This window comes from Oryctolagus cuniculus, chromosome 10 (assembly GCF_051225735.1).
Source record: "Oryctolagus cuniculus isolate XC-2025 breed Fujian yellow rabbit chromosome 10, ASM5122573v1, whole genome shotgun sequence".
Taxonomy (NCBI): domain Eukaryota; kingdom Metazoa; phylum Chordata; class Mammalia; order Lagomorpha; family Leporidae; genus Oryctolagus; species Oryctolagus cuniculus.
Window position 1 is genome coordinate 51703053 of NC_142876.1, and position 24910 is coordinate 51727962.

At 41.6% G+C, this 24910-nt stretch overlaps 1 protein-coding gene and 1 pseudogene across 2 annotated transcripts in view; one reads left to right on the top strand and one right to left on the bottom strand.

The window, feature by feature from the left end:
* Positions 1-7074: 7074 nt before the first annotated feature.
* LOC127492394 (cytochrome c oxidase subunit 7A2, mitochondrial pseudogene) lies at positions 7075-7515 on the top strand (annotated as a pseudogene). The gene has a single exon (XR_016214090.1). The product of XR_016214090.1 is annotated as a cytochrome c oxidase subunit 7A2, mitochondrial pseudogene (transcript).
* A 6252-nt stretch (positions 7516-13767) lies between these two features.
* The window catches only part of PSMA8 (proteasome 20S subunit alpha 8), a 61692-nt gene continuing 50549 nt past the window's right edge, over positions 13768-24910 (bottom strand). Inside the window, exons 5-7 of the mRNA XM_002713467.5 lie at positions 19585-19704; positions 19405-19467; positions 13768-14151 (exon numbers count right to left, since the gene is read on the bottom strand). Of these exons, the coding sequence (XP_002713513.2) occupies positions 14059-14151; positions 19405-19467; positions 19585-19704 (276 nt within the window). The 3' untranslated portion in view covers positions 13768-14058. The remainder of the gene's footprint in view (positions 14152-19404; positions 19468-19584; positions 19705-24910) is intronic.

Below are 24910 nucleotides of genomic sequence, written 5' to 3' on the forward strand. Positions count from 1 at the left end.
ACTACTCTGAAAGGTAAAAATAAAAGGACTCTAAGCATCCAGAAAAAGTAGCAGGTACAAAAAAGAAATCATTGCTATGGTTTGAATGTGTCTCCCAAAGTTCATGTGTTAGAAACTTTTTTCTTTTTAAAGATAGCTTTAATTTCTTGAAGAGCAGAGTTACAATTTCATTGTACAACATCAAAAAATTTCTACAACTTCAGTTAGCAGTCGTCCAAGAAAAATATTAAGTGGAGAATTCCAGAAAAAGCAATTCATCAATTTTCAGTTGCACCATTCTGAGTAGCATTATGAAATCTTACATCTTCTTGCTCAATCCTGTCTGGGATAGGAACCATTCCTTTGTCCAGCATATCAATGCTGTGAGTGCTATTCACCTGTGAGTGACTATCACTCTCTCTTTTTTAAAGATTTTTTTTTTTTTTTTTGAAAGAGCTAGAGGTGGAGGGTAGAGCTTGAGAGAGAGGTCTTCCATCCACTGGTTCACTCCCCAGATGACTGCAACAGCTGGAGCTGAGCTGATCTGAAGCCAGGTGCCAGGAGCCAGGAGCCAGGAGCCTCCTCTGGATCTCCCATGCAAGTGCAGGGGTCCAAGGACTTGGGCCATCTCCCACTGCTCTCCCTGGCCAGAGCAGAGAGCTGGATTGGAAGTGGAGCAGCCGGGACTTGAACTGGTGCTGTATGGGATGCTGGCACTGCAGGCTGGGGCTTTAACCTGCTGCAGCACAGCGCCGGCCCCCGTGACTATCTCTTTATCAGATTATCTTGGTCTGTCTTCTGTTGCTATACCAGAGTATCTAGCACTGGATGTGTTGTAAAGATAGAGGTTTATTTTGGCTCACAGTTCTGGGGAATGGGAAGTCCAAGGGCATGGTACCAGCTACTGCTTAGACTCTAGTGAGGGCTTTGTGCTTGTTAAATTCATGGCAAAAAGCAGAAGGGCAGAGGGCATATACGGAAGATAGGTGGCCACACATTAAAACAACCTGCTTGCATGGTAACTAATCCAGTCACTAGAACGAGAATGCATTACCAAAAATATTATCATATTCCTGCAAGAAAGACATTAATCATGTTAACCTAATCTCTTTTTAAAGGCCCACCCCTCATAACACCACAATGGCAATCAAATTTCAACATGAGTTTTGGAGGGTACAAACTATTGGAACCATAGCATATGACTGTTATATAGTAACCTAATGCTACACCACAATGCCTTCATCATTCACTTCCCTTTATCTCATCACATAGGCATTGTAACTCACATGACCACAAGAAGATGGGGGAGGGGGCCAGCATTGTGGCGTAAGGGTGAAGCTATCACCTGTAACACTGGCATCCCATATGGAAACTAGTTCGTGTCCCAGCAGCTCCACTTCCAACCCAGCTCCTTCCCAATGGCCTGGAAAAAGCAGCAGAAAATAGCCCAAGTGTTTGGGTCCTTGCCACCCACCTGGGAGACCTTGATGAAGTTCCCTGTTTCAGCCTGATTCAGTCCTGGCCATTGTAGCCATCTGGAGAGTGAAACAGCAGACAGAAGATCTTGTTCTCTCTCTCTTACACTCTTGCTGTGTAGTTCTTTCAAATAAATAAATAAATCTTTTAAAAAAAGGATACGAGGGGCTGGTCTTGTGGTGTAGTAGTAAAACCGCTGCCTGCAGTGCTGGCATCCCATATGGGTGCCAGTTGGAGTCCCAGCTGTTCCACTTCCAATCCAGCTCTCTGCTATGGCCTGGGAAAGCAGTAGAAAATGGTCCAAGGCCTTGGGCCCCTGCACCCATGTGGGAGACCCGGAAGAAGCTCCTGGCTTCGGATCGGTGCAGTTCTGGCCATTGGGGCCATCTGGGGAGTGAACCAGCAGATAGAAGACCTCCCTCTCTCTGTCTCTCTCTCTCTCTGCCTCTCTGTAACTCTGTTTTTCAAATAAATAAATCAATCTTAAAAAAAAAAAAGAGATGAGTGAGTACAGTACAATAAGGTATCTTGAATATCTTGACAGAGATCATAGTCATATAACTTTCATTACAGAATATTGTTACAATTGTTCATTTTATTATTTTAGTTACTCTCTTACTGTGTGCCTAATATGTAGATTAAATTTTATCATAGTTACATATATACATGAGAAAAATATAATACAAGGTTCAGTACTACCTGTGGTTTCAGTATCCAAGGGGGACTTGGAATATAACATCTATGGATAAGAAACGACTATAGGGGCCAGCACTGTTGGCGCAGCAGGTTAAAGCCTGAAGCGCCAGCATCCCATATGGGCACTGGTTCTAGTCCTGGATGCTCCTCTTCCAATCCAGCTCTCTGCTATGGTCTGGGAAAGCAGCGGAAGATGGCTCAAGTCCTTGGGCCCCAGCACCCATGTGGGAGACCTGGAGGAAGCTCCTGGCTACGGATCGGTGCAGCTCCGGCCATTGCGGCCATCTGGGGAGTGAACCAGGGGATGGAAGACCTCTCTCTCTCTCTCTGTCTTTCTCTGTGGCTCTGTCTTTCAAATAAATTAAATAAATCTTTTTAAAAAAAAAAAAGAACTAATCTTCAATATAAACTTAGTAGAGGGTATAAATATATAAAAAAGAAAGGACTACAGTATTTCCCCATATCACTATTAATCTTGTTAGCTCCGTAGAATGGGAAGCTGTCAATTTCACAATAGCACATACAAATCTTCTGAAATTTTTATTCTTGCTTGAAATTCTGAATCTTGTTAGCAATTAATGTTTTTCCTTGAAATTCTGAATTTTATTGTTAGTAATTAATGCTTTTCCTTAAGGTGACAGATTTACAATTTTCATTTTTGACAATATACCCAAATCTGAAAAAAAAAAACACACACTATGTGAATTATCTCAGTAATAAATACTGGTTCATGAAAAATGGTTTAGTTCATCTGGTGATTCATAGAAGCGCTTTTTCTCAAATCAAGTTTCTTTCTTTCTTTCTTTCTTTCTTTTTTTTTTTTTTTTTTTTTTTTTTTTTTTTTTGACAGGCAGAGTGGACAGCGAGAGAGAGAGACAGAGAGAAAGGTCTTCCTTTTGCAGTTGGTTCACCCCGCAAAATGGCCACTGTGGCCGGTGCACCACACTGATCCGAAGCCAGGAGCCAGGTGCTTCTCCTGGTCTCCCATGCAGGTGCAGGGCCCAAGCACTTGGGCCATCCTCCACTGTACTCCCGGGCCACAGCAGAGAGCTGGACTGGAAGAGGAGCAACTGGGACAGAATCTGGCACTCCGACCGGGACTAGAACCTGGTGTGCCAACGCCGCAGGCTGAGGATTAGCCTATTGAGCCGCAGTGCCGGCCCCAAATCAAGCTTCTTAATATGGTAAATAGTAGAAGAGTTTTATGTGTATTTCTCACTTTATTACACAGAATATTTAAAAAAATGTAATGGAAAGCCAAGACACTGTGGCAAAGAAATGTCCTATATGAAAGATGTCTCTGAGTGAGACCACAGTGGAAAGAAGTGGCCATCAAAGAAGGACGTACTTTTCTCTGAAAGGAGAACTTCCACTTTGCTTATGGCCTTGTCTAAATACTGAGAGAGTTTGTGGATTCAAAAGGCTTCCATAGCCTTGGTAACTCATATCAAGAACCTTGGGTGATCACTGATGTCATACATAAGAGTGTTAATTGTTAAATTAACAACAGGAGTCACTGTGCACTTACTTCCCATGTAGGACCTTTGTCCTCAATGAGTTGCATTATGAGAATTAACTTGTTCTCAGTTTTTGTGTGTGTGTATATACGTGTGTGCAAATCATTGAAATATTTACTTAGTATAGAGTTGGTCTTCTATGTATAAAGTTAATTGAAAATGAATCTTAATGGAGAATGGGACTGGGAATGGGAGAGAGAGGAGGAAGTGGGATGGGAGGGTGGGTATGGTGGGAAGAATCACTGTATTTCTAAAGTTATACTTATGAAATTTGTACTCCTTAAATAAAAGGATTCTTTGGGAAAACAAAAAGGTTATTTTGTTGAAAAAGTATTCTGAAATTCATGCATATGTGAGTTTTCAAAATTCATGAAAATCTCATATTATGAAAAAATATGTAGAGATTTCAACAAAATTTTGTACTAAAATAGTTACCTGTTAAGTCTAAAAAAACGTAAATTTTATGGTTTCATTAAGAACATTCTTAAATAAAACTGACTTAAAAATCGTGTGTGGCAGTAGACAAGAGTGACTACTGTAGAAATATAATATAAAGACCACAGTGCAGTATGAGTCAGGGTTCTCCAGAGAGACAACATAATTGAGATAAATGAGAGGAGATTTATTAGGGGAATTGGCTCATGAAGTGCAGGATACCAAGAATTCCCATGATAGGCGCCTGCAGACTGAGAAGCTCGGTTCAGTCCAGGAAGGAAGTCCCCGAACCAGCACGCCTGTATTCTCTCAAGCTGAGGTGGACAGAAGAAAATCGCCAGGGTGCTGCTTATGCCAAGTCTTCATCCATTCACTGGAGACCCTGGAGGGCTGATGTCCCAGGGCAGCGGCAGCAGACTGTCCCAGCTCCGGGAGACAGAGGAGCAGCGGGGAGACTGCTTTTCTTTGGCCTTTTGCTCTATCCAGGCCTCAGCCGGTTGAAAGGTGCCCACCTATATTGTGTGAGGGGCATCTTCCTCAGTCCATTGATTCTAGTACCAATCTCTGGTAAAGGCGCTTCCTGACCTCTGCAGAAATGCTCTCCCAACTGTCTGGGATTCCTTAATCTGTCAAGTTGACTCCTAAAATCATCCATCACAGTATCACTGCCCTCATGTGTTCCAAAGCACCAGCAGAATTACCCACCATTATTTTGTACTGTCAGTGGAAAAGTGCACACAGTGACAACAGCAAACACTTTAGTTTAAAAGGAAACTAAAACCTCCTGTATGCCTCATGAAATAGTCTCAGATATCTATGAGTACACAGAGTACATTTTGATAACCAGTGAAGGAAAGAAAACGGCTTTATTTTATTTTGTTTGATGGGCAAATAATAGAGAAAGAGAGAGAGAGAGAGGGTGTTAAGAGTTTTTAAATGGCTACAACAAACAAGGCTGGACCAGGCTGAAACCAAGATCCTGGAACTCCATCTGGGTCTCCCACATGGAGGTAAGAACTCAAGTATTCAAGCCATCATCTGTTGCTTTCAGGGCATATTAGCAGGGAGCTGGATTGGAAATGGTGTAGCTGAGACTTAAAGTGGCATTCTGATACGAGATGTGGGCATCCCAAATGGTTGCTTATCCTGCCGAGCCACAGTGCTGGCCTCTGCTTTTCTCCCTTCCTATCCTCCTTCCTTCCTTCCTTTTTTTTTTTTTTTTTTTTTTTTTTGACAGGCAGAGTGGACAGTGAGAGAGACAGAGAGAAAGGTCTTCCTTTTGCCATTGGTTCACCCTCCAATGGCCGCCACAGCTGGCGCGCTGCAGCCGGTGCACCGCGCTGATCCAATGGCAGGAGCCAGGTGCTTCTCCTGGTCTCCCATGGGGTGCAGGGCCCAAGGACTTGGGCCATCCTCCACTGCACTCCCTGGCCACAGCAGAGAACTGGCCTGGAAGAGGGGCAACCGGGAAAGGATCCAGCGCCCCGACCGGGACTAGAACCTGGTGTGCCGGTGCCGCTAGGTGGAGGATTAGCCTAGTGAGCCGCGGCGCCGGCCGGCCTTCCTTCCTTCCTTCCTTTTTTTCTTTTCCTTTTCCTTTCTTTCCTGAAGATTTATTTTATTTGGAAGGCAGAGTTACAGAGAGGTCTTCCATTCGCTGGTTCACTCCTCAAATAGCCTCAGGAGCCAGGAACTTCATCCAGAACTCCCACGTGGGTGCAGGGGCCCAAGTACTTGGGTCTCTTCTGCTGCTTTTGCCAGGCCATTAGCAGGGAGCTAGATCAGAAGTGGAGCAGCCTGGACTCAAACCAGTGCCCATATGGATGTCTATCCGACATTAATTTAAACATCTTGAAGATACACAGAAATAATAGAGCATATTATAATGAGAATATATACAGCATCCACTATTGATGAGTGGCGTCAAATGCACTGAAGTCCTTTGTGTTCTGTTTTCTTTCAACCATTCCTGACTTTGCTCTTTATTTTCACACATGGACACATTCATAGACATTATGTAACATAGTTATGCATGCTTTTAAATTTTATTAAATAGTGTGTTTTGTGGATATGCATCATTTTTTCTGCATTGAATACTTTTTAGATTTGTAATTGTGAAATACATAAAACACTTAATAATTGCAGATAACTTATAGTACAATTCAGGTAATGATGACATGAACACCAAACACCAAACACCAAGCACCAAGCACCGCCCAGCTTTGGAAAAGTCCTACCAGTTCTTGAGCACTCCTCTTCCTGGATCCCAACAGAACTCACTATCCTGAATTTTATTTTCCTTTTTTTTTTTAAATAAAAGGTTTATTTACTGGAAAGGCAGTTACAGAGGATGAGAGAGCAAGAAAGAGAGAGAGAGAGCGCGAGTGAGCAAGCGAGCTTCCATTTGCTGGTTCACTCCCCAAATGGCCACAATGACTGCAGCTGGGCCAAGCCGAAGCCAGGAGAGAGGAACTCCATCTGAGTCTCTCAGATGGGTTCAGGGACCCAAGCACTTGAGCCAACATGCGCTGCTCTCCCAGGTATGTTATCAGGGAGCTGGCTCAGAAGTGGAACAGCTACGACTCAAACTGGCCCTCGTATGGGATACAGGTGTTACAGATGGCAGGTTAACCTGCTGTTCCACAACGCCACCCCATCCTGAATTCTTAAACAACTATTCCCTTGCATTTTTCAGTTTTAAAATATACTGGGCATTTTAAATAGCAACAATGCTTATTTTTTGGTTAAAACTTCACATTAAATTTAAAAATTGCTTTGTACATATCAGTGAAACTTGGCCCAAACAATACTTAAGATTTCCAAAGACAAACCAAGCAGCTCAGTGCAAAATAATCAAACTCTGATACCTGAGTATAATTGAGTCACAGAAGGAATAAAGCCAATGAGATTAAGTTCTCACCTCTCATGACACATCTTTGTGAGGGAGACTGGTGAGAAATGTCCCCATTTTAGGCGGTTGGTGGACAGTAAAGGAGCCAAGATGCTGCGAAATCTGCTGGCTCTTCGTCAGACTGCCCAGAGAACCATAAGCACTGCTTCACGCAGGCATTTTGAAAATAAAGTTCCAGAGAAACAAAAGCTATTTCAGGAGGATAATGGAATTCCAGTGCATCTAGAAGGTGGGGTAGTTGATGCTCTCCTGTATAGAGCCACCATGATTCTTACAGTTGGTGGAACAGCATATGCCATATATCAGCTGGCCATGGCTTCATTTCCCAAGAAGCAGGATTGACCTGCGTCATCCCAGTAATTACTTGGTTCAGTTCCATTCAGCTCTCTATGAACCAGTAGCTTGATAAATAGCTGAGCTCTTCTCTGGGGATCAATATTTATTGACTTGTACTAACTGCCACCAATAAAGCAGTCTTTACCATGAAAAAAAAAAAAGAAATTTCCCCATTTTGATGGACAGCTATAGTGGCAAAGTTCTTTTTTATGATTATTTATTTGAAAGGCAAAGTGACAGAGACAGAAAAGCAGAGAGAGAGAGAGCGAGAGAGAGAGAGAGAGCGAGCATCAAGATCTTCCATCTGCTGGTCCACTACCCAAATGTCTGCTATGGCCCAAACTGGGCCAGACGGAAGCCAGGAGCCAGGAACTCCATCTGGGTCTCTTACATGGGTGGTAGTGGTCCTAGTACTTGGGTGATCTTCCACTGCTTTCTCAGGTTCATTAGCAGGGAATCAAATGGGAAGCAGAGCAGCTGGGACTTGATATGGGATGCCAATGTCACAAGTGGTGGCTTAACTCCCTGTACCACAACACTGGCCTCCAAAGTACTATTAAGTAACAGCACCATGGGTATAAGCCATGTGTCTTGTCTCACAGGAATCACTGAGAATTAAGTGAGTTAAGATTTATAAAGAACTCAAGACAGTGTCTGACATGTAGAGAGCATCATATGAGTACTTACCAAGTAAAAACAAAGGATGGAATTACAATCATACTCTCTATATGATGTGTCCCTATTTTCCTAATAAAAACCATGGCGATTCAGAGAGTAGAGCTGTGGTTCAGAAGAGCATCATTAACATTATATCTACTTACAGTCAAATCCAAGATATGTGAATGTCCTATCCTTGGACTGAGATGGAAACTGGGAGACAGGGAAGTCTCATAAATAAAATCAGTCTCATTACTTTTTAAAAAGAGATTTGGTATGGTGTGCTACATTAACTACAGAAGATTCAAATAAGTTATACCAGAAATCATTAGCAACACAAACCATATTAAATTCATAGGCTACAAAGGAAACACACTTTTCAGCATTTGTATTGACTCATAAGAATGGGCTTACCTATTTGATGTATGATTTCTTGAAGACAAGGACCATATCTTGTTCATTTCTGGTACCTAAACAAAGATAATTCTTTTTTTTTTAAGATTTTATATATTTATTTGAGAGGTAGAGTCAAAGAGAGAAAGAAAGAGACAGAGAGAAAGGTCTCCCATCCACTGGTTCACTCCCCAAATGGCTGTAATGGCTGGCGCTGGACCAATCCAAAGCCAGGAGCCAGGAGCTTCTTCTGGGTCTCCCACATGGGTGCAGGGGCCCAAGCACTTGAACCATCTTCCACTGCTTTCCCAGGCCATAGCAGAGAGCTGGATCAGAAGTGGAGCAGCCAGGACTAGAACCAGTGCCCATATGGGATGCCAGTGCTTCACGCGGAGGCCCAGCCCACTACACCACAGTGCCGGCCCCATAGAGAATGTTAATCAGAGATGAGTAGTATGGGAATGCCACTTCAAATTACACCTTTAACAGGTTTCCCAGGGCCATGTCACAGAATAATATGGCTTGCATTTTGGGAAGTCCTTCTGCTTTTATTCAGCCAGGATCTGAATCCATTTTCAGAGCCTGATTGCAACATACATTCATTGACTTTGTCTTCTTGTCACTGTAACATTCAGTCAGTGCCAAAGACATTAAGAAATTGACTTCTACTTGAAGTGAGCGATTAGATAGGTGATTGGTTTCCTCCTTTTTCCTAATATGGGATATTTTTTTTTTAAAAAAAGATTTACTTCATTTATTTAAAAGGATTACAGAGAGAGGTACATAGAGAGAGAGAGGTCTTCCATCCATTGGCTCACTCCCCAAATGGCCACAACAGCTGGAGTTGAGCAAATCCGAAGCCAGGAATGAGGAGCTTCTTCTGGGTCTCCCATGTGGGTGCAGGGATCCAAGGTCTTGGGCCATCCTCTGCTGCCTTCCCAAGCCATAGCAGAGAGCTGGATTGAAGATCTCTTCATTTCTTTCTCTGTAACTCTTTCAAATAAATAAATAAAATGTAAAAAATAACATAAAGTTGATCACACAGGTAATTCCAATATAATATGATGAATGCTAAGAGGCATATGTTGGGGCTGGTGCCGTGGCTCACTTGGTTAATCCTCTGCCTGCAGCACCAGCATCCCATATGGGCGCCGGGTTCCAGTCCCGGTTGCTCCTCTTCCAGTCCAGCTCTCTGCTGTGGCCCGGAAAGGCAGTGAAGGATGGCCCAAGTGCTTGGGCCCCTGCACCCGCATGGGAGACCAGGAGGAAGCACCTGGTTCCTGGCTTTGGATTGGCGCAATGCCGGCCGGAAAGAAGATCTTTCTGTCTCTCTCACTGTCTAACTCTGTCAAATTAAAAAAAAAAAAAAAAGGGCATATGAGAGGTGCCACAATATGTTCTTCAAGGATAGTGATGCTTCACAGTGGGTTCCCTGCAGTATTGCAGGACACAGGGAATATCCAGCCCCTGCTGCAGGTGCATGTGTGTTAAGTGGGTTATCTGTAGTGAGGTGGGAGCCAATTACTTTTTCAAACGTGGTAAAATTCTGCTTAGTAGGCCTTGCACTCAGCAAGTACCTTTGTTTGTGGAAAGCTAAGCAGGGCCAAGTAGGGATCAGGAATGGGTATTTGGCTGTGACTTTTAAGCTTTCAAAGAGAGGAGTAGCATAGCTGTTTGGCCCAGTGTCTGAAGCTGTCACTTGAGATGCCCAGACTCTTTACAGTGCTTAGAATGCCTGGTTGGGTCCAGGCTACTCTGTCTTCTTCTTTTTTTTTTTTTTTTTTTTTTTTTTAAGATCTATTTATTTGTAAGTCAGAGCTATAGAGAGGAAAAGACCTTCCAATCACTGGTTCACTCTCCAGATGGCTGCAATAGCCAAGGGTGGGCTAGACTGAAGCCAGGAGCTTCTTCTGGATCTCCAACACTTGGACCACCTTCCGCTGCTTTTCCCAGGTCATCAGCAGGGAGCCAGATTGGAAGTGGAGCAGCCAGGACATGAATTGATGCCCATTTAGGATGCCAGGGTTGGCTTTACCCACTATGCCACTACATTGGCTTTTTTTTTTTTTCTTTAAGGCTAATCTACTTCTGATGCAGCTTCTTGCTAATACACATCCTGGGAGCCATTTGGTGATGGTTCAAGTACCTGAGTCCTTGGTTCCTGATTTGGCCTGACCCAGTGCTGGTTATTGTTGGCATCTAGGGAGTAGATGGAAACTCTCTTTCTCTATGTTTCAAATAAAATAAATAAAAATTAAAAAGAGGAGAATTTGGAGACACAAAATTTCATGATTGCATTGAAATTATAAAGGCAATCAAGGAGCTGGCCCAGTGACATAGCGGGTAAAGCTGCTGCCTGCAGTGCCAGCATCCCATTATGGGCACCAGTTCAAGTTTTGGCTGCTCCACTTCTAATCCAGCTCTCTGCTATGGCCTGGGAAAGCAGTAGAGGATGGCTCAAGTCCGTGGGTCCCTGCACCCGCATGGGAGGCCTGGAGGAACCTCCTGGCTCCTGGCTTTGGATCAGCGTAGCAGCCAATTTGGGAGTGAACCAGCGGATGAAAGACCTCTCTCTCCCTTTCTCTCTCCGCCTCTTCTTCTCTTTCTGTGTAACTCTTTCAAATAAATAAATAAATCTTTAAACAAACAAACAAAAAAGGAATATAGGATATATATTGAGCCCTGGAAAATGTCCAATAATCTTTATGTCTGACAATCTGCAGTGCAGCAGCTAGAAACCAAAGGAATTTGGTTCAACACAAACACCAATGAGGCAGCTCTGTAAGGTCTTATACGTCTTTTTTTTTTTTTTTTTTTTTTTTTTTTTTTTTTTTTTTGACAGGCAGAGTGGACAGTGAGAGAGAGAGAGAGAGAGAAAGGTCTTCCTTTTCCGTTGCTTCACCCACAAATGGCCGCTGTGGCCGGTGCACCGCGCTGATCCGAAGACAGGAGCCAGGTGCTTCCTCCTGGTCTCCCATGCGGGTGCAGGAACCAAGCACCTGGGCCATCCTCCACTGCTCTCCCGGGCCATAGCAGAGAGCTGGACTGGAAGAGGGGCAACCGGGACAGAATCCGGCGCCCCGACCAGGACTAGAACCCAGTGTGCCGGTGCCGCAGGCGGAGGATTAGCCTAGTGAGCCACGGTGCCGGCCAGGTCTCATACTTCTTAAACTTCTGATTTTGCTCTTACCTTGCCCCAGCACCACTGACACGTGAGCACAATCATCGGTGTTTTAGATCATTTTTTAAAAAATGTTATTTAAGGTTATACAGAGTGCTTTAGATCTTATGATAGGTGCTGGTCCAAGCTGATTGTTTACTATCTCCCCAGAATGTTTAATTCCTCTGCAAAAAACTCAACCCCTTGATTCTGTTTTCAAAATGAACATGAAGGAAAAAAGAATAAACAAACAGATAAACTCTAAAATAATAACATGAACTTTTATTTTTATACTAATTAAGACCCTTTGTCTTGAAAACTATAAACTCAAATTAAGTATACTTAAAAAAAGATTTATTTATCTGAAAGGCAGAGAGAGAGAGAGAGAGAGAGAGAGAGACAGACAGACAGAGTGAAAGAAGTCTTCCATCCACTGGTTCACTCCCCAAATGGTCGCAATGGCTGCGCTGCTCCAGGTTGAAGACAGAAGCCAGGAATTCCCGTTTGTGCCTCCCACATGGTTGGCAGGGGTCCAAGCACTTGGACCATCTTAGCTGCTTTCTCAGGTGCATTAACAGGAAGCTGGATTGGAAGCAGAGCAGCTGGGACTCATACTAGCACTCTGATATGGGATTATGGGATGCTAGCACTACAGGCAGTGGGTTGACCAACTGGGCCACCATGCCAGCCCCAAGCAGATTCTTTTGGTGGGATATTTGGATTAAACCTCTGTGGGGGGGCCGGCGCCATGATTCACTTGGTTAATCCTCTGCCTGCGGCGCCGGCATCCCATATGGGCGCCGGGTTCTAGTCCCGGTTGCTCCTCTTCCAGTCCAGTTCTCTGCTGTGGCCCAGGAGGGCAGTGGAGGATGGCCCAAGTGCTTGGGCCCCTGCACCCAGGAGACCAGGAAGAAGCACCTGGCTCCTGGCTTCAGATTGGTGCAGTGCCGACCGTAGTGGCCATTTGGGGAGTGAACCAACGGAAGGAGGACCTTTCTCTCTGTTTCTCTCACTGTCTGTAACTCTACCTGTCAAATAAATAAAAATAATAATAAAAAAAACTCTCTGTGGGCAGTTTTTTTAAACTTTTTTTAAAAATTGAGAAAGGCTAAGAAAAAGAAAGCCTTCATCTTTCTAGTTTACTCCTCAAATGCCCACTATGTTCCCTAGCCAAGACCAAAGCTGGGAGCAGAGAACTCAATCCAGGTCTCCTATGTGAATGGCAGGAATCCAACTATTTGGGCCATTACCACTGCCTTCCAGGATATGTATTAGCAAGAAACTGAGGTTAGTAGCCAGAGCCAGGTATTGAACCTAGGTACTATGATTTGGGATCTGACCACTAGGCCAGACATTCCCCTAGGAACCCTATTTAGATTTTTCTTATTCCTCCCAATAAGCTTATCACAACGCCGAGCTTAAAATTAAGCACTCAAATATTTGATGTAACATATAACAAGCCTAACATACTAGACATACTTGAGATAAAGTAAAAATCAAAATTTATCTCCTTATTTTCCTAGATTTCTGCTAAAATGCCCTTATAAGCTCTTACTAATACTTTAACTTCCTATTTGGATTAGGTCTTTAACGTTTGTTCCATAAACAAAACAATATATTGCAACTGAAAAAGTGAAAATGGTATTAAATATGATAAAAGAGTTAAAAATAAATAATTTGACAATTCATCAACACAAGGTTTTTTTTTTAAAGATTTATTTATTTATTTGAAAGGTGGAGTTACAGAGAGGCAGGGGGGTGGGGGGAGAGAGAGAGACAGAGAGAGAGAGAGAGAGAGAGAGAGAGAGAAGTCTTCCATCCACTGGTTCATTTCCAAAATGGCCACAATGGCAGGAGCTGGGCTGATCCAAAGCCAGGAGCCAGAAGCTTCTTCCAGGTCTCCCATGTGGGTACAGGGCACAGACACTTGGGCCACATTCTGCTTTCCCAGGCCATAGCAGAGAGCTGGATAGGAAGTGGAGCAGCTGGGACTCGAACTGGAGCCCTATATGGGATGCCAGCACTGGAGGCAGCAGCTTTACCTGCCCACAGCACCAGCCCCAAGGGTTCTTTTTTGTTTTTGTTTTTTAACAAGAAATGCAAGTCAATATTTTATTTAATTTATTTAAATAAATAAATCTTTAACTTTAACATCTTTAACTGACAGTCAATACTTTTTTTTACCAAATCATGAATTTTTTTGGAATTAAATTTTTTCTTAATTAAGTTTGCAGATAACAGAGAAAAGTAACAAACTGGACAACTTATATAGTCACAGGCTTATGTGGAATTATGGTTACTTTCAACAATTACTGGAGTGACCTTTCAAATATCTTCACACTAATCTGTGTGAATAGACTGGGAATAGCTACAAACATGGAATTCTCAAAACAGCATGTAATGTAATGCTTCAAAGTAACTTATTTCCTCTAAAACTTCACTAGGTAATTCTAAAAATTCAACAAAATGTTAAATGCTCCGAGTGGCCATCCTATGAATTAGGTAGTCTTCTTTGATTTTCTCTTCTCTGCTTCTTCCTTTTCCTTTTCTATTTCGGTTACTTGTAATTCAATTTCTTTGGCATTAAACATCTGAAAAGATAAAAAATTTTAAAAAACCAATTTCAATATATACATTTTCTCTTTTAAATTTAGATATTCAGTATTTGTACATTTCTATTTTTCTTTATAATTTTATAACTTTCAATATGTAATAAAATGTTTCAAAAGGTTTGAAAGCAACAGTTTGTAGCAATTATGGACCAAACTAGATCTCTGATATTTCCGCCATCATGTGCCAATAAAGTAAGGCAGCAGCCGGAACTGTGGTGCAGCAGGTTAAGCTGCCAGCTGCTATGCCAGCATTTATATGGGCACTGGTTTGAGTTCCTACTGTTCCACTTCTGATCTAGCTCCAGACTCCTAGCTTTGGCCTGCCTGGTGCAGTCATTGAGGAAATAAAATCAGGAGATGGAAGCTTGCTCTCTCACTCACTGACTCTCCCTCTCTGTAAATTTGCCTTTCAAATAAACACACTTTTTTTTTTTCCTTTTTAAGTATTTATTTCAAAAGCAGAGTGACAGGGAAACAAGGTTTCATCTGCTGGGTCACTCCCCAAACGGCCACAACAGCCAGGGCTGGGCCGGGCCAGAGCAAGGGGCTTCCTCGATAAATACACTTTTTTAAGAAGGCAAAAATGTGGGGCCGGCACTGCGGCATAGCAGGTAAAGCCGCTGCCTGCAGTGCCAGCATCCCATATGGACATTGGTTCGAATCCTGGCTCCTCCACTTTCGATCTGGCTCTCTTCTATGGCCTAGGAAAGCAGTAGAAGATGGAAGTCGTGTGGGAGACCTGGAAGAAGCTCCTGGCTCCTGACTTAGGATCGGTGCCAACTCTGGCTGTTGTGGCTATCTGGGGAGTGAACTATCGGATGGAAGACCTCTACCTCTGCCTCTCTGTAACTCTGCCTTTCAAATAAATAAATAAATAAAGCTTTCTCTTTAAAAATAGGCAAAAATGCGATACTATGTGTAAATATGTGTATATCTATCTCCCATATATTCAAATTACTCTCAACATGTTTTAGTTCAAGGCTTATTTCTTTTTTTTTTTTTTTAATTTTTTTGACAGGCAGAGTGGACAGTGAGAGAGAAAGAGAGAAAGGTCTTCCTTTGCCATTGGTTCACCCTCCAATGGCCGCCGCGGCTGGCGTGCTGCGGCCGGTGAAACAGCGCTGATCCAATGGCAGGAGCCAGGTACTTATCCTGATCTCCCATGGGGTGCAGGGCCCAAGTACTTGGGCGATCCTCCACTGCACTCCCTGGCCACAGCAGAGAGCTGGCCTGGAAGAGGGGCAACCGGGACAGAATCCGGCACCCCAACCGGGACTAGAACCCGGTGTGCCGGCGCCGCTAGGTGGAGGATTAGCCTAGTGAGCCGCGGTGCCGGCCTCAAGGCTTATTTCTATTCATGAACAAATAGCATTATTGAATTCTCCCTATTCCACTGTGTAATTCTGACAGGGTTTAACTATTTTATCACCTCATAAAGTAGTCAGAAAATAATGTGTATTTGAATATATATGTATTTGAGTTCTAACTCCATTTCCAATTCCAGCTTCTTGCTAATGAACACTTTTTTAAATAAATTTTTTTAAGTTATACAAGTTTCACGTACATATATGTTTATGAATATAGTAGTATTTCCCACCCTACTGTCCTTCCTGCCAGTGTTCCAACCCTTCTTCTTCCTCCCTCTCCCATTCCCACTCTTAATTTTTACAAAGATCTATTTTCAGTTTACTAAATGATTTTACATTTAACTATATACTAAGTAAAAAAGTTTAACAAATAGTGTGAAGAAAAAGCACTGTACCTCAATGGAGGAGTTGAGGGCTATAAACAATCATCAAATCTCAAAATGTCCATTTCACTCCAATACATTACATTTTAGGTATTCTATTAGTTACCTTGGATCTGGGAAAACATATGATATCTGCTTTTTGAGACTGGCTTATTTCACTAAGTATAATGGTTTCTAGTTGCATCCACCTTGTTGCAAAAGACAGGATTTTATTTTATTTTTTTTTACGGCTGAGTAGTATTCCATAGTGTATCTATACCATAATTTCTTTTTCTTTTTTCTTTTTTTTTTTGACAGGCAGAGTTAGACAGTGAGAGAGAGAGAGACAGAGAAAAAGGTCTTCCTACTGTTAGTTCACCCCCCAAATGGCCGCTATGGCCAGTGCGCTGCACTGATCTGAAGCCAGGAGCCAGGTGCTCCCTCTTGGTCTCCCATGCGGGTGCAGGGCCCAAGCACTTGGGCCATCCTCCACTGCACTCCCGGGCCACAGCAGAGAGCTAGACTGGAAAAGGAGCAACCAGGACAGAACTGGCACCCTAACCGGGACTAAAACCCGGAGTACCATCGCCACAGGCAGAGGATTAGCCTAGTGAGCCACGGCACCGGCCCTATATCGTAATTTCTTTATCCAGTGAAATTGACAGACATCTGGGTTGATTCTATATCTTTTTTTTTTTTTTTTTTTTTTTAAATTTTTGACAGGCAGAGTGGACAGTGAGAGAGAGAGACAGAGAGAAAGGTCTTCCTTTGCCGTTGGTTCACCCTCCAATGGCCACCGCTGCAGCCGGCGCACTGCGCTGATCCAATGGCAGGAGCCAGGATCCAGGTGCTTTTCCTGGTCTCCCATGGGGTGCAGGGCCCAAGCACCTGGGCCATCCTCCACTGCACTCCCTGGCCATAGCAGAGAGCTGGCCTGGAAGAGGGGCAACCAGGACAGAATCCGGCGCCCCGACCGGGACTAGAACCCGGTGTGCCGGCGCCGCAAGGTGGAGGATTAGCCTATTGAGCCGCAGCGCCGGCCTTGATTCTATATCTTAAGTATTGTGAATTGTGCTGCAATGAATATGGGGTTACAGATTGACTCTTTCATTTGCTGATTTCTTCTGGTTTGAGTAAATTCCCAGAAGTAGGATGGCTGGATCAAATGGTAGGTCTATATTTAGATTTCTGAGGTATTTCCATACTGTCTTCCATAGTGGTTGCACCAGTTTACCTTCCCACCAACAGTGGATTAGGGTACTTTTTCCCTACATCCTGGCCAACATTTGTTGTCTGTTGGTTTCTATATGAGAGCCATTCTGATTGGAGGGAGGTGAAGCCTCACTTGCATTTCCCTGATGGCTAGTGATCTTGAGAATTTTCTATATGCCTGTTGACCATTTGAATTCCTTCTCTTGAAAAATGCCTGTTCAAGTAATTTTCCCATTTCTTTTTTTTTAAAAAATACAGAGAAAGATAGAGACAGAGAAAGAGAGAGGTTTTATATCTGCTGACTTATTCCCCAAATGGCCCCAACAGCTAGAGCTGGGCCAATCCGAAGCTCAGAGCCAGGAGCTTCTTCCTGGTCTCCAACGTGGGTACAGGGGCCAAAGGACTTCGGCCACCGTCAAATGCTTTCCCAAGCGCATTAGCAGAGAGCTGGACTGGAATTGGAGCAGCCAGGACTCAAACTGGCTCCCATATAGAATGCCAGCACTACAGGTCGGGGCTTTAACTCATTGTGCCACAGTGCCAGCCACTCTTTACCTATTTCCCTAACTTGACTGTTTTATTGTTGTTGAATTTCCTGAGCTCTTTATAGATTCTGGATGTTAATCCTTCATCAGCCACATAGTTTGAAAATATTTTTTTGTCGGTTGCCTCTTTACTGAGTGATTCTTTTGCAGTGCAGAAGCTTCTCAGCTTTATGTAATCCCATTTGTCAATTTTGGCTTTGATTGTCTGTACTTCTGGAGTCTTTTCCAAGAAGTCTTTGCTTTTGCCAATGTCTTGCAGAGTTTCCCTGATGTTCTCTAGTAATTTTATGGTATAAGGTTGTAGATTTAGGTCTTTGATCCAGAGAGTTCATGGTTGTACTATTAAGCAAGATCTTCTGGAACTGAAATCCAGTTCTATGCAATTCTAAACTCTGTGCTCCAAAGTATGTGTGCTCTACTCACTACACTGTCTATGCTGAAGTAACATGTGGAATGGCAGTCTAACTTTGCTACCAGTACACAAACCATTCCACTATTTGTAAGTAAATATATTTATAATTTTGTGTGTGTATGTATATCCATGAGTGGATATATGTGTGTGATGGGGCTGAATAGGAACCTTTGTATTCAGTAGTTTCTGTACATCTGTAGTGATGGTGTATCTGGGCTCAATGATAATTGGTTTAAGTACCTGTCTCTACTCTGTGTGTGGTGCTGTGCAGAGACAGACTCCACTGTATGTTCCCTTTCCTTGTATTTATTGAAACTTTGCTGCTGCTCTACCTTCCTATCCTATCTGTTGGTTATATAATCAAAGATAGGAAAATGGTGCCAAAACAACGATGAAAAAACCCAACCAAATTCCCCATTGGTCCATCCAGCACTGATTTTAACAGTATTTCTCTTTGATACACTTTCCTTAAAGCCAATGAAAAATGTACATAAAATAATCCTTTAAGTGTTTTTTAAATATAGTTCCCATATTTTGAGTGCTTTTATATACTTTCAGCTAAGGAGAACTAGTTGGCAAGTTGCACCGTACAGTTCTACCTAATGGACACTAGTAAACCGCATTTCCAATGCTCTTTGGTTGATAAGTCTTCTTTCATAATATTCAGCACAATTTATTTTAGTTCAGGAGTTTTAATTCATAAACACTGACAAAAGGCAGATGAGTAGTAATGCTAGACTTGCCATAAAGAAATAGGAAACAGTTTTCATGCTAGGTAATAAAATTTAAGTTTTAAAGAAGCTCAAGTCACTTTCAAGTAAAAAGTAGAGAAAAAAGATTAAAAACCAGTAGGCCAATCAGAAATGGGTGGATGTTCTTTGATATAATGAATAATAATATGCCAGAAGTCTAAAGGGCCAACAGTTATATAAGAAAGGCAGTTGAACAACTGATTTTAGAAGATCTAAAATGATAGAGTAACTGCTTTCTATGTGGTGCCAGAAATGAATTTCCATGGGAAAGATGCCATATTGACCTCATACGAGACTGATTCAGGAAGTATCTGACTCACAGGAACATATACTAAATGGGTAGGCCTATACAGAGATCTCAGCAATTGCAAGTTATCACAATGGGAGAGACAAACTTGTGACAAACATAGAAATTAGTGAATATTAGACTAAAGAAAGAAAAACAGAAATCACCATGGTGTCAATGGATGCTAATGGATGTCCCATCATTATAATGCAGATTTACAGGGATCAATAATATTTTAAATTTCATCAAAATACTTTAAACTACAGATATTTTTCCCTCTTTCATAAATGACTTACCTTCAAAGGTTGATTTCTTCTTATTATGGCAAGTTCAATATTTTTTCCACCAGACTGGACAACCTAATTTAGAACAAAGACAATATTAGAATTATGTCAGCAAATTTTGTATTTAATAAATATCAATGGATGAGAAAAGGAACGTACACTTTTCTGAATATATTCTATTAGATCACTTACTTCTAGCAAAGCTCTTATTGCCAATTTAATAGCTTCATTGTCGTTTGCTATAGCATCTTCTGTGTAATTTTTTTCTAGAAATTCTCGAACAGTTTTAGCACTTCGGCCTATTGCATTTGCCTTAAAAAATAAAAAGATAATTACTAATATTGTAATATGGATAAATTAATGGTTGCTAAGTAAATGTTAGGGGTTTGGAGTTTATTCCAGCATTACTTAATCAAATTATAAAATGAAAATTTTAGATGTGAAAATTAGCAAACATTTCAGTAGCTCATTTGGTTACTTCATTAGAAATCTATATTTTAAAATATACTAATGCTTTATCTTGGCCAATGTTTTCTGTTAGTTTAATGTCTCCTATGCTCCCAGTAACCAGAGAAGATCTAAAGGGTTGATACTACAAAAGTTGTGGAGAAGAAAAAAACTTTAATTTTACAAATGGCACAAAAAGAAAGAGGAAAAAAGAGATGTCAACGAGAAGAGGAAAGGTGTTAACATGAATGACACTGGACATGTTTTAGAATAAAGTATAGTAGTCACCTGATTGCTGATTCATTATTTCTTTTGACTTCATATGCCAGATGGGCTTTAATTCCATTCCCCATTATTTTTATTCTTTAGAAATTTTCCTCAGATGAAGAAAAGAATCAATGAATTTCCCCAGCTGCATGGCAATAGTTACTAGACCACATGTAAGCTTAATTAAACCTAAATATCCAGATGAGTACTAATGATGATAATAATTTATATTAAAAGAGCACTTTTATGCCAAACACTATGCTAAGCATTTTACATGGGTTACCTTATTTAAGTATGATGGAAATGATTAAATAGAGACTATTACTAACTCAATTTTCAGATGAAAAAATAAGAAACTTAGAAAGGTTAAAATGGGGTTTCTCCATCTCAGTACTGTTAGCACTTTGGGTCCGATAATGTGGGCTGTCCTGTGCTCTGTGTGACGCTTGGAAGCCCTTTCCCATTAGACATTAGTAGCGACATCTACCCCACCCCAGTTGTGACAACAAACGTTTCCAGACGTTGCCAAACATCCCGAACGGAGGACAAAACCATTGTTTGTGTGAACTATTGGCTCAAGTAATCTTGCCCCAGAATACATGGGAGCAAGGAGAAGAGCTGAGCTTTGAAATATGAGCTCTATAAAAATGCTGCCACATGCCACATGCTATGATCATCTGGAACATGAGAAGAACCAGCAGAAAGGCCTAGCTTTAACTGTCATTCAATGGGTGAATGTGTCATGTGTAATTCTTTAGTTTATTTTTTACTTTTACCACATACTTACTGACTGTTCTTTTTTTTTTTAAAGATCTTATTTATTATTCATTTAAGAGGTAGAGCTACAGACAGTGAGAGAGAGAGAGAGACATAAGGTCTTCCATCTGCTGGTTCACTCCCTAAATGGCCCAAATGGCTGGAGCAAGGCTGATCTGAAGCCAGGAGCCCCTCAGGGTCTCCCATATGGGTGGAGGGGCCCAAGCATTTGGGCTATCCTCCTGCCCTACAAGGCCACAGCAGAGAACAGAGAGCAGCAGCTAGGACTAGAAGCTGCACCCATCTGGGATGCTAGTACCACAGGCAGAGGATTAACCCACTGAGCCACAGAGCTAGCCTCGTTCCTTAGCATTATGATTACAGAAAAGGGATCTCAAAGGAGATTTTAGGAAAAGAACATGAAAACACATCTTTTGTACTACATGAGAGTATACTGCTCTGGTTAACAGAATATTCTTTTTACTTTATATAAACTAATTGTATGTCATTATATTTCAGAGGATAAAAACAAATAGCTGTGAAACATTCAAATGAAATTTTTATGGCCTTAAAATTTCCCTAAGATCAAAGATTGTATGACCTTGAGTGTTTGCTACTAGTATTTTTGGTAACTGGTTGCTGCCCAGAGAGGAAGTCACGATAGTTTATTCAAAAGTCTCACTTTACAGGGCCCTTAGGGTATACCTGTAAATTCCTGGGTTTTTTTAGCCCACTTCTTGTAATTGCTGATGTCAAAGTTCTCTAAGTATCTGAATAGTTTCCTAAAAATCATGTCTATTCTCGCCATTCATATCCCTACCCTCACCCACCCCAACACTTTCTCCAGCCCACTTCAACAAAGTGTGACGATTTTGCAATGTTTTTCCTAATTGCTTACCAAGGTTAATGACAATTTTCTGTGGCAAAGACTATTAGCTGTCAACCCCAACATAGATTCTTCCTTTGGATACAACTCCAGGCAATGTGACTACTAAAAAAGTGTCATTTCCTAGCCTCTGTTACAAATTAGGTACATATACATAGGTACATTTCATAAAAAAAAAAATGGAACTAAAAGGTTTATTTTGGTGCAAAAAATTCTGAAATCCATGCAGAGTTTTGTCTTAATACTCATTTTCTATGAGCTGCCTGAAGACCCTATCATACAAGCAGTCAGTCATTGGGCAGAGCTTCTAGGAATGTTTGCTGCCAAGGAAACAGATATGTTGGCTGAAGGTCTATCTCCAACTTGGAAAACATAAAAGCCTATTCCTGCAGTTGCTGGATTGAAGGCAGGTAGCCAGCAGTTCTCAACCCTCTTTAGGGAGCTCCTTGGTTAGCAAGAGCCACCTCATATAAAGTCATGTGCTCTTTCATGGGAAGAGGAGCGATTAATGTCCAGTTCCTCAACCCAACTTGTAAGAACTCTGAAGAGCCAGTACAGACCTGGCACTTCCCATGGGCTCCACTGAGGCGTCGATTGAGACTGCACTGCAGCCTAATCTGTCCCTCTGCCCAGTGCTGAACACTTCCCTTCAACAAACGCTGATCCCAACAGCACTTCCTATTACATTTCCTAGGAACAATAATCTCTGTCTCAGAGTTGGTTTTTTATGAAACTTAACTTACAATTATCTTTCAAAGTCTAAAGACTACTTCTTTATCATGCCCTTTAAAGTCTGTATTGATCATGCCCCTTATAAGATACATTAAGAAAATCAAGGTAAGATTCCCTGGTTTCCTGGCTGACTTCCCTTGTGGCTAGGTGAACCCGGGATGCCATGTATTAGGCAGCCTTTCTCATCTGAAGGCTGTGAACTTTCAGAGTAAGTAAGTAAAGGCTTGCTTATACTCATAAGAGAGAGATGTGGTAATGAATAATAAATTCTACTCATAATAAATTAAATAAATCACTGTTTCCATTATCTCTGAAATATTAATAGAAAGCAAAACTGTCCAAGATTTTCCAGGAAAAACAAACTAGATGGTTATGAATAGTCTTTAAAGTCTTTTCAGCCCTGAGCTTCTATGTCTTTATGGTGGCATTTTTCCAAAGCGGAATCCACAGAATATCAAGATGAGAGAGGACCTATGATAAAAGAGTTCTAAAATTCAAGTAATCTTGGGGACTACCATTTTGCCTACTTCTAGAAGATTTCCAGTGCTTTTCAGACCATAACAAAATATTTTGGAAACAAAATTTATTAAATTTCTTTAGATAAACATCTCCCAAAATTACTTAAGTGCTTACCTTACACCTATTAACGTCAAAACAAATACACTTTGAGGAACACTGCTCTGAAATACACAATCTATCATCTGTTCCCACTTTGAAGCTTTGTGATCCATACTAACAAAAGCAAAACATGCCTCCAAGGTGACTCACATGGTTAAGTTACAATGGTCTTTTTTTTTTTTTTTTAAAGATTGATTTTATTTATTTGAAAGCCAGAGTTACAGAAAGAGGTAGAGACAGAGAGAGTTTTCCATTTGCTGGTTCACTCCCCAAATGGCTGAAATGTCCAGGGCTGGGCCAGGCCGAAGTCAGGAGCCAGGAGCTTCTTCTGGGTTTCCCATGTGGGTGCAGGGGCCCAAGTATGTGGATCATCTTCCACTGCTTTCCCAAGTGCATTGGCAGAGTTGGATCAGAAGTCAAGCAGCCAGGATTCAAACCGGTGCCCATATGGTATGCCAGCATTGCAGGCTGTGGCTATGCCACAATGCTGGCCCATAGTTCATCTTAATTCCTGCATATGGGTCTCCTGAACATGGTACAGCTAAGCTTTTTAATTAAGCAACTACTTCACACAATTCATGCACAGCTGGTTAGATGCTAGTTTTCCTCTATTTTTTTTTTTTTTTAAGATTTATGTATTTATTTGAAAGGCAGAGTTACACAGAGAGGGAAAGACAGAGACAGAGAGAGAGAGGTCTTCCATCCACTGACTCACTCCCCAAATGGCTGCAACAGCCAGAATGGGCCAATCTGAAACCAGGAGCCAGGAGTTTCTTCTGGGTATCCCATATGGGTACAGGGGCCCAAGTACCTGGGCCATCTTCTACTGCTTTCCTAAGTACATTAGCAGGGAGCTGGATTGGAAGAGGAGCAGCTGGAATTCGAACCAGCTCCAATATGGAATGCCAGCACTGCAGGCAGATGTTTAACCTACTATGCCCTTCGCTGGCCCTCATCAGTGTTCTTTAGAAACTAATTTTCTTTATGTAAACTTTAAAAATAATAGATTTTCAAGGAATATGTAGTAAACAAAACAGAAGTTTTGAATATAAAATTTGAGTTTGAATGGCCAGGTTTGCATCCCTACAAATTTAAAAGCTACCTGTAAATGAAAGAAAGCAGATATTTAGAAGAGTGTACAATTTCTTAGGTACATCTTAAGTACCTATATTTGGATTTCAAAAGTACTATGTGAAAAAAATAAGATTATTTATTTATTTGAAAGGCAGAGCAAAAGGGAAAGAGACAAAGGAAGAAACAGAAACAGAGATCTTCCATTTCTTGATTCACTTTACAAATGGCCTAAACAAGCCAGGCCTGGGTCAGGCTGAAGCCAGGAACAGGAATTCATTCTGGTTTCCCACATGGATGGCAGGGGCCCAAGTAGTTGGACCATTTTCCTCTGTTTTCCCAGGCACATTGGTAAGGAGCTGGATAAGAAGAAGAGTAGCCAGGATTTAAGTTGGCATCCCAATATGGAATGCTGGCATCATAACTGGCAGTTTAATCTGCTGCACTCCAATGCTGGCCCCCTAAGTGAAAAATTTTTGATTCTTGCAACTAAATGTCTACGGAATTATCATTTTGAAAAATCAATGAAGTACCATTATAGTCAAAGTATGCATCTGTAAGTAGAATTTCATGATATAAATATAAAAATGCTTTTCTTCTAAAATATGATTAGTATTTACTGTACAACAGATCTTGAATGTTTACTATACAAACTCCCCCTAGGAAGTTTTTACAGGAAATAAACAAAAAAGCAATAAGAATTACTAATAGTTCAGAAGCTCAAAGAGAGAGTACTTTTGA